This window comes from Lactuca virosa, chromosome 3 (genome assembly GCF_052849685.1).
Source record: "Lactuca virosa cultivar CGN04683 chromosome 3, Lactuca_virosa_CGN04683_v6, whole genome shotgun sequence".
Lineage (NCBI taxonomy): Eukaryota > Viridiplantae > Streptophyta > Magnoliopsida > Asterales > Asteraceae > Lactuca > Lactuca virosa.
This window is the reverse complement of record NC_136428.1, coordinates 102,506,722-102,517,653: the sequence shown is the minus strand read 5'-3', so window position 1 is coordinate 102,517,653 and position 10,932 is coordinate 102,506,722. Positions and strand designations below refer to the sequence as shown.

General features: G+C 36.1%; 1 protein-coding gene across 1 annotated transcript; it reads left to right on the top strand.

Annotated features, from left to right (window-relative positions):
- The first annotated feature begins 603 nt into the window (after positions 1-603).
- LOC145166315 (protein JINGUBANG-like) lies at positions 604-2,042 on the top strand. The gene has a single exon (XM_079085262.1). The coding sequence runs from the start codon at positions 722-724 to the stop codon at positions 1,964-1,966; it is 1,245 nt and encodes a 414-aa protein (XP_078941388.1). The 5' UTR covers positions 604-721; the 3' UTR covers positions 1,967-2,042.
- The last annotated feature ends 8,890 nt before the right edge of the window (positions 2,043-10,932 follow it).

Sequence of the window (10,932 nt, the reverse complement as noted above, 5' to 3'; positions counted from 1 at the left end):
TTAAATAATCCCATATCAAAACTCTTTTATTTAAACGAACATCACGATCAACATTATTCATTCTACTAATGGTTAATTAATCATATATTTTTATTTCTAGTGTAATTATTTTAGTATTAATTGTAAAAAAAGTTAAATCCATGCTTATTTTAATTTCTATTTTAGTCATCAATGATTCATTGAAAGGAACATGAATAAAATTGTTTTTTTTTTTTTTTGTTCTTTACATTTAATTAATGTCGAGCTACGATTAACATAACAGTTAGTTATATTCATATTACCTAAAATAAAAACATTTCATATTGTCAGAACATATCTATTGTTAATTCTTAACTTCTTTTGATGATCAGTTAAATATTAAAATTTAAAACACATTCTTTTACATAATATATAATAATATATTATATTATGAATAATCAGAGAATATTATCCGGATTTGACCAATAAGACTTGTTTATAAGAGAAGAAGACAGGAAATTGCAAGAGCACCGGAACCGGATCCAACCCGGTCCACACGGAGCTACAACTTGCATGCCAACCGCTATCCACCTTTCTTCTCTACTTTATTTTTAAGCGTATTTCACTATCATACGCCGTACGCTACTTCCTCTATGATCTATCCTATTTATATATTTATCAACAAAATCCCTGTTCTTCATACTCACACTCACACCTCCTTCCTTCATCGGATGCATTGAGATTCAATACAACAAACAGATTAATGGGTCTTCTCCAATGTCATCGCCCCTGGTCAAAAGATCAAGAAATAGTACCGGAATCTCATCAGGATTCCAGTTCTCTTTCCTCGCAAATAAGTTTAGCGTCGGTTTCTTCGTTAACATCGAAACAACCACAAATCACAGCTAACCACCAGTATCTCACCACCTTCAAAGCACACACGTCTTCTATATCCTCCCTCACCCTCGCCGGAAAACACCTCCTTTCAGGCTCAGCCGACAACCAAATTCGGGTCTGGCCTCGCCACCCGTCACCAACAGTCCCAAAATTAATGGCTTATGGAGAGAGTGCGGTGAAGTCGATGGTGGTTTGCGGTGACAAGTTATTCACCGGCCACCAGGATCACAAAATCCGCGTTTGGAAGATCGATCACGACGATGGCGATACTAATAATCAGAAACTGATCAAATCGACCCGAATTGCGACGTTGCCGACGCTCAATGATCGTGTTGGAAAGCTGTTTTTAGCCAAAAACTACGTTAAGGTACGGCGGCACAAGAGCAGTACATGGGTGCATCACGTCGACGCCGTCGCGGCGTTGGCGTTGTCCCACGACGGTTCTCTTCTTTACTCCGCTTCATGGGACCGGACGTTTAAGGTGTGGCGGACGTCGGATTTTAAGTGTTTGGAATCCGTTTGGAACGCGCATGATGACGCCATTAACGCCATCGTTGTATCCCAGGACGGATACGTTTACACCGGATCCGCCGATCGGAAAATCAAAGTCTGGAAGAGAGACGACGGAGAGAAAAAACATAAGCTGGTGGCCACCTTGGAAAAACACAAATCGGCGGTGAATGCGTTGGCTTTAAGCACGGATGGCTCTCTTTTGTATTCCGGTGCTTGTGATCGGTCGATCATCGTGTGGAAAAAGCTTCCTAATGATGATGGTGGTGATGGCGGAGAGAGCGACGGTGAAGGGCGGCATATGGTGGTGGCCGGTGCTCTGAGGGGGCACGCTATGGCGATTTTGTGTATTGCGGTGGTGGGAGATTTGGTTTTGACCGGGTCAGCGGATAAAACAGTAAGGATATGGAGAAAGGGTATTGATGGAATAAAATTTATTCGAGTGGGTGTGCTGGAGGGGCATTCTGGTCCAGTCAAGTGTTTGGCTGGTGCATTGGATAGTTGTACTTCTGTTGATTCGAGTGGTACATCTTATTTACTTTACAGTGGGAGTTTGGATTGTGATGTAAAAGTATGGAAAGTATGGGTACCCTTACTTTGACAAGTTTTTCCCATTTGTGATGTAAAATTGTAGATATTATTGATGTTTGTCAAATAGAGAAAACATATTACATGAATACATGTATTTACAATTTTTTTAGTTATATATGTATATTTAATTATTTATATTTATTTGATCGAATTAAGTTTATTATTTTTTATTAACGATAACCAAATTTATTAACAAAATGTTTAGGACAGGGGAATACTGGTTAACTAAGACTTGTTAACGTTTAAAACAATTATTAACATTTTACATTGAGTAATCGAAAATTGAGTAATCTAATTAGTATAAATGATTAATTCGATAACAATAACCAATTTTTTTTATAAATTTTGTAAAATGACCACTTACTTCAAAACATAGTATTCTGGAATAGTTATGTTCATTCCAAAGTTGGTGGTGGTTAGATCAGACATTTGTCTCTTCTTTATTCTTCCACAAGGAGTATATTTCTTTGTCTTTGTTCCTCCATTGTTGAAACCCCGTTTTAATAGTTTTCATATACTAAAAAAATGAGTATGTATAAGGACTTTTTAGTGTTAATTTCTAGTTGAGGGCAATGTCAGCGTATCGAATGATCTATGCAGTATATTGCTCTAGACTACACATGTTTTGGTGTAGATATAAGCAATAATATCAACTTTGGTGGGTTAATGACGTTGGTTGCTTCCAAGTCCATGTTAGACACTAATCAAATACGTCTATATTTTCAAGTTATTGATCAAATATAATTATGCAGATTCTTGACGATAGTGATGTCAGATATTTGTTAGTTTTTTTAGTAGTATGCCTCCTAACACAGTATAATTGTTTGTTGTTAATAATGTTATGGAAAATGGTATTCATCGATCTCCCGCGAAAAATCGTTTTGATGGCAATAGGTCTTCCGGTGCTGGAAGTAACCAAATTTGTAATATATTACCTATGAAAATTAATCATGTTCCTTCTTACAATGAACATGTACAATGGGATGATTATAATGTATAAAGGTAAGGTTGCAGCTGATGATGCTCCATCAGCAAATGATCAGGCTAAACTAATGTTGTTGGTTAATGATGACAATATAATTCCACATGGAGAGCCAGTTGAGCATTTCAAGAGTTTCATTAATTTTGTTGGGCATGACACTGAATCTAAAGAGGAGAAAACTGAGCCCCTAAAACCCTGAAAAGCCCAAGAGGAAAAGTATCATTATTATTTTTCTGATTATGAAGAAACACAAACCACTCACTCTGGGATGTCTGAACCTTTACCATTACTTGAATCAGCTCAATAAAAACATAAAGGTAATGTAGCCCACAATTATTCTTCTTATACAAAGTGCTATCAACTCTTCAAAAGAAAAGAAGAACTTAAGCTTAAATTAGGATTCAAATGTGTTACTAAAGGCTTTCAAATTAAAGTGAACAAATAAACAAAAGATAGGTATGAAGCTCTTTTCTTTGTGAAAAAATTATAAATGGCGGTTATGGGCTACAAAAGATAAAGATATTGATTCATTTCAAGTCATTAAACTATCGAACATACACACTTGCTCAAACACATATCTCCTTCCCCATCATCCCCAAGCCAACAAAAAGGTATTGGGTATCTTCTTTAAGGGCATATTAGCTGATAGTACATGTAATATGTCGTGAGGGAAACAGAACCAACAAACTTTAAATGACCGTCTTAGTGTACATATTTCATATGGGCAAGCACGGATTGCTAAAATGTATGCTTTAAATCTTAAAGGAAAATACTTAGGCACGACGTTCCTAGCAGTATGCATTGACGATAATAACTAAATCCTCCCAAAAGAATTTGGTGTTGGAAAAACAAAAAGTGGGGATTCATGGATATGGTTTTTATCAATACTCAAAGAATGTATTAAGGACTTGACGTATTTGGCTATCATATCAGATAGATCCAATTCCATCGAAATGGACATTCAAGCCGTGTTCCCGGAAGCATATCACGGACTCTGTTGTCATCATTTGTTAATGAATATGCGAATAAGGATCGGGAAACAAGAAAGAATCAAAATTTTGTTTTGGGAGGCTGCAAAAGCTTACAGAGAGTTTGAATTCAAAGAAACTTTGGCTAAGTTACAACGCACGTTATCTGATGACTGTCGTACATGGATAAACAAAATCAGTAACAAGAAATGGGCAAGGTCGTGTTTCCTAGTGGTTCGTTATAATTTAATGACATCAAATAGCGCGCTGAGTCCATCAATGTGTTATCAAAAGACGCGTGGAAACTACCAATAACAATGTTGATTGACTTCTTTCGAGCAACAGTGCAACAACGGTGGCATAATGTTGCATGTAACTATTTAAATTGTAGCACTTTCATGGTTATTTTACTATAAATTACTATGCATGACAAGATGTTTGTATTTTTTATAGATCAAAGTGAAAAGGATGTTATTGGGTATTCTGAGAAGGTTATCGAAAAGAGGATCAACAAATCCACCAGTTTTCAGGTATACCAGATTGATCAAAGCAGATCGAGTAACTCTTCCCATGTGTGAATAGATCTTGATGGTATGTTGAATAACCACTCTTTAGCTTTATCTTCCAAGGTGAGTGGGAAGGCGATTAACTTGAAATCATCCAATGTCACATGTTTGGGCAACATACTAACACATATCATATGAAAAGACTTCAAGTGCCTTTGAGGGTATTTTCTATCCAAACCATGGAACTTTGTGAGTTGATATATGAAACTTGACTTAAATTCAATCCTTCGACGATTCGCGGGATAAACAAATCCAAAAGATTTCTAGGTAAATTTTGGTTCCATCATTTGTCGAAGTGTCAACTCTTGAGGGGATTGGATGGATTGGGGTTCTGTTGCATGTAATTAGGATGTTGTTGGTATCATTGGTATGGGTATTGTTGGTGATTGAAAATTTGTGGTGGATATGGTTGATAGTTAGGATATTGATTGTAGAGGGGTTGTTGTTGTTGATACATAGGATATTGGTATATTTGAGGTTGTTGGTAAATGGGTTGTTGTTGTTGTTGAAGGAATTGATGGTGTTGAACTTTAATGACATTGTTTGGAGGTTGGTTGTTTTAGTGGAGGTTTTGGTTTTGTGGTTTTGGTTGTTGGTAATTTGGCTGATTTTGGTTAGGAGGGGGTAAGTTAGGATTCTCATAATTCCAAGGTGGTGGCAGATCTATGAGACGTTCTTGGTGGTGTTATTGTCTTTGTTGTTGGGGTGGGGTATTGGCATCTTGATTGTTTGGGTTGGGATTATGAGGCGGAGTTTGATTTTATCGCTACGTAGTTTTCAAACGGAACGTCTTCAAAGAAATGACCAACAATTGGGGAACTCAGCTCGGTGTCGGTATCACTTGAAGTATGAACTTGGTCTTCTATGTTGACTTGTGGAGAAGAAGAAGAAGCATGAACGATTTGTTTTTGTTTTGCTTGTTTGGCCAATTTTTTCAATCTTTTTGCTTCTTTTTCAATCTCATGATTGTAGAGTAGTTTATCGGTTCTTGTAGACCTAGGCACAAACAATCAAATAATAATAAACCAATTTCCCAAGCAACGACGAAAAAACTTGGTGGGATGTCAAGACCACCAAGCAAATTACACCATTTTGCTTGCAAATAAAACGTAATATAGTAGTAAAAAGGGGATCTTTCCACGAGGAAATGGTTGTATTCAATCACCAATGTAATCCAATTGAACAAATGAAATAAAACTAATTAAGTACAATTAAACTAAAAGGGGGGGTTTTGTGATTTGTTTGAAAACTAAAAGATTTGAAACACTAAAATGCTTGCAATTAAGCAAGATGGTGAGATGATCAAATATTGGAGATAATTGGTCGACTAAGGCAATTCAACACAATGAATATTTGTTTGTGTATCATTAGGATTCAATATGTAAGTTTATCATTCAACCCAGACTGATTATAACAATCATGAAGCCTGATATGCCAAAATTCTTCAAAGGTAGTATGGAAGTTGGGGAAGCCCACAACACACCTTCTTAATCAAAATTAAGAACTCTATTGAAGCAATTGAACCCAAGAAAATTTATTAGCCTTAAGAATGATGGAATTCCTAATTCCTGGAGGATGTCAATGCTTACAGATTCATAAAAGAGTCATGATCCATAAGCTAGAGATGATTTCTACCATCATAAAGTCCTTGTCCTAAGCAAATTCAATGATTCGTTACTAAATCAAAGAAAGAGACCAACAATTGCTCATCAAGAATCAAGGTCATGATCAAAGTATTAAACAAGCATAAGAATTATGAGCTAAGAATCATACACATGAGATAAATGATAACCAAACATGAATCCTTCAAAACTTAGAAATATTCAAGGGTTTTAGCCCAAGTCAACCAAAATAAAGTAATTAGTTACACATGGAAACAAGAAAATAATCATAAAAGTGTTTTAACATCAAGAAATTAGCAATTACTAGAAGAATGAGAATATGATAGCTCTAGCTCTCCAAAATCTCCTATAAGATGCTCCAGTGGTGGAAATTTTGAAGTGTGTGCTGCAAGACGAAAATTCCCCCGAAATGGTAGTTGCGTGGGTGGCCACACAGGGTTGTGTGAGTGAGACCTCGCCCTCGCAAATAATGCTAAAATGTTATTGGCTCCTTCTTCCATTACTCCACCCATTACCATAGATTCGTTTGGTCCCCTTCACACCTCACATAATTCAAAATGGACCAATAATCTTCAAGCTTCAATATGGATAGTCCAAGCTCATCTTCCAGAGTCCATGGCCCATCTTCCAAAGTCCATCTCATCCAAGTCTACAACATATCAAGCCCAATTCTTCTAAAATGGATCCGTAAAGCCCAATAACTCCTTGTAAGCCCACCAAGCCTAGCAACAAGCTAATCCGCAACCGTCAAGAGACTCCAAAAACTACAAAACACCTTATGCAAAAGAGAAAGTACCTGAAACGATCCAATATAAAAAGGGATAGAATGTGCAATGCAATAACAACAAAAAAAGGCTAAAAATGCTAAAAATAAACTATATGAAATAAGTAAATAAAACAAACTATCATTGACCAAATGAAAAATTGTATAGTTAACTTGGAATTTCACTATTGTAGATGTTAGAAATGACAATTTTCTAGTATACCTTGTTCTCATGATATGGCGGTATTCAAGGAAATGAGATATCAACACTGCAATAAATAAGTATCATCGTATTTTACAATGGAAACATATCAACCAACATATATAGAAGTTGTATTTCCTATGCTAGTTCCAGCTGAATACGAACAACTAGATGAAGTCATGGCTGTATTACCACCATTGATGGACAAACAGCAAGCTGAACATCCATGAAATCATAACCGTATCTCATCCCAAGGTGAAGGTTTGATTTCAAAAAAACACAGTTTTTGCCTAAGGATCAGTTACACAAGCAGAAACTGTGAAGCCTATTTTCCGCAGATTCAACATAAAGTGAAACTTCAAGTTAGACTAAGTCAAGTGTCAAAATTAAGAGTAATTCTAAGAGTAGATCTAATGTCAAAAGAAGTAAAAAAAAACTAGTCAAGAGTATGATATTGCTTATCTAAATTACCCGTAGTCATGTTTGTACGAAATTAGAAAATTCTAAAAATTACTTGTAGTCATGTTTGTACCAAATTATAAAATTTTATAAATTCTTCTTCGGTCAGATAAACTTGTTTTTGATACATCATCATAAGGTAGTTGTGTAGAACATACACAAAAAAAACATAACTCAAATGCCAGGGAAATATATGGCTTCTATCCATGGAAAACTCTCAGACGATCACAAAGCAACACACTTTTGCGGAGTAGGCTATAACATATCGTTGGGGGAAGCTGCATAAAACAATATAAAAAGGTTAATGTTATGTTATTTTCTCATATAAATTTATAGATTATAAGGTAGACAAAGATATATACATTTGTAACATCAAGAATACGTGCACAATTAACAACTAGTAAAAGCCTCTGTAACGCCCCAAAAACCATTGTAAAAATTTTGATTTTTTAAAAGCCATTTTCATAAAAACCATAAGTCATACAAAACATTTTTTCCAAAACATAGTCATAAAAATCAGAGTATCCAATAACATCTCTCAACATAAATCCATAGGATGATGTGAACGATCATGCTTCCGCCTTTCCCCGATTGTCTGAAGTACATGAAACATTTAAATCCACTACTATAAGCCAAAACACAACGAGTTCCCCCAAAATACCCCACACAACAATACACAAACAATGCATACACACATGAGCCTTCAGTCTGCCTGGACCGCCTCGCAAGGCCTACAGGATGCCTGGAACTCTTGGGCCAAGTAAGAGAAAGGGGTAAAATGGTCTTTTACCCTGGTCATTAGGCAAGTAATTCAGATTCTTGATTATGGGTCAAGATTCAATTATTAATTGGATGATATTTGATGGTGCTAGCGCACGGGGATTTCCGGATCAACGGTCTGAGCACTTGTCTGAGATATTCAGCCGCTTCAGGTGAGTTTTCCTCATTGTACTTATGGGTCGAAGGCACCAAGGCTGGCCCTTTGGATTTGATATCTTGTTATGTGATAGTATGTTATCGTGCTGTAGTGATCTGTTAGATCGGTATCCTAGTATATAAGATAATGCTATGCTTAGTGATCTGTGGATCTGTCTGACTGTCTGTAGACTGTTTATATGTTTATCTATTATATGGGCACATATTTGTTGGTGGTTGAGGCTTTACAGCTATGTGCGTGAGCCAACAGGCCGGGGGCATTCCAACCTGATGGTTGATTGGGCCCGAGGGTATTCCATCCCAAGGATGACAGGACCCATTGTATATTGTCATTCCAACCCGCTGGTTGATTGGGCATGAGGTATTCCAACCCGATGGTTGACTGGACCCATAGTATATTGGCATTCCGACCCGATGGTTGATTGGGCCTGGGGTATTCCAACCCGATGGTTGACTGGACCCATATTATATTGGTATTCTAACCTGATGGTTGACTGGACCCATAGTATATTGGTATTCCAACCCGATGGTTGACTAGACCCGTTGTGTATTGGCATTCCAACCCGATGGTTGATTGGGCCTGGGTATTCCAACCCGATGGTTGATTGGACCCGACATGCTGTTATTTGTATATGTTATCTGTTTGTGTGTTGGTACTTTGGGGGAACTCACTAAGCTTCGTGCTTACAGTTTTAGTTTATGGTTTCAGGTTCTTCAGAGGACCGTGACGAGGTGAAGGTGTGATCGTACACATCCTTGGTTTTACTACTGATTGGATCTTGGGAGACTCTGATTTTAAATAACGTTTTTGAAACAATGATTTTGTAAACATTTTTATTAGTAAATGGGTTGTTTTGAAAGGTTTAAATTTGTTGAAATTTTTGGGATGTTACAAGTGGACACAAAATTGATTATTAAAGATAAATGGGCTATGTAAGATATATCTAATATTAATTATTAATTATCTATAATCAAGACAAATAACCAAACACAATTATGATCAAATTATGTTCTCTATAAAAAATTGAAGTTATTATCTTTATTACCTATTCTAGGATTTGGTCAATCACTAGCTCTAGTAATTTAATGATCATAAACAACTAGGTAGACAAGTTCATGCAATTAAAATGGTCATTCAACTACACATAACTTGAATTTAAGCAACAAATATCAAAACTTTTAACATGCTAGGTATTGATACATCAAACACAAGCTAAACTAACTTTATAGATCCATGAAAAGTAGAAAATAACACATAGTATTAGGGGTCATCATCACTAAATGAAAGCCTAATGATTTAGCTCATAGTTGTATAAAATAAACACATAAGAATTTAAACTAGACATGATCAATCTAAGCAAACCGAATTTATGATGTGAAATCTTGCTACAATCTTCAAAACTCATGATCTCCAATCTTCCAAGGGTTAATTGTCACTCTAAATCGCAGCTCTTCTGTCCCAAAAATTGTCTAGGTCTCTAGAATTCTCCTCAAGTCGATCTAGTAATCAATATATATAGTTTTCTTATAAACGCTCTTCACGTCGTGACCAATAGGATGTCACGACATGAACTCAGTATATATCTGTATTCGCCAAGAAAACTTGTACCTTTCCATGTAGGAATCTTCTAGGACACGTTGTCACGATGTGAAGGAGTAATTGTCACGTCGTGAGCTCTATTTTTGCATAAGGGATCGGGATCTTTCTAATTGTCACACTGTGGAATATAGATCTCCATGTCGTGGTAAGTTGATTTCATTTGGAATATGACAAGAGAATAGAGGATATGCTCATTACATTAATAATAAAGATATGGGAATTTACATTGAGCGTGAGAGCCAAATGAATTGAAAGATTTATGTTTGGTTTGGGAAGGGATCATGGAATTTTTGAAATGAATGGAAAGATAATCTACTTTCATTAAGTTATTTATTAGATAATCGAAAATAAAGAATCTTGAATACTACTTGAAATTCAGAAGAATTGTGCGAGGGGGCCATCGTACAGCTGGAAAAAGCTTAGGCTCATTTACGGAAAGTAGAAATAGAAGAAGATCAGTTTCGCGTGAGTGGATACTCTGAGATAGAGCAAGAAAAAATAAATTTGATTGATTCAACTTATAAGACTTTGGAACAACTAGAAAATTACAAAAAAATGAAACTATAAATTTTGAACAACAAAAAGCGAGTAATCAAATCCGACAACGGGTTTTCCAACAAGCCTTACAAGGAGCTCAAGGAACTCTGAATAGTTGTTTAAACAACGAGTTACATTTACGTATATCAGTGCCAATAATGGCATATTGGGGGGCGATGAAAGAAATAATGGATCCAACTTTTCATTTACGTATGACTTGTATTTTTGTTCCTTTAAGCACCCAACTTCAGTTCCAGTCCTCCAAGTATCCAACTTTTGTCGTTTTCAGTCTTTTTTCTTCAAAAATACCCTTTTGGCTGCAAAATATAATTTAACTTAAT

Coding starts and splice junctions, on each gene's coding strand:
- LOC145166315 (XM_079085262.1), top strand. CDS start 722: ATGGGTCTTCTCCAATGTCATCGCCCCTGGTCAAAAGATCAAGAAATA.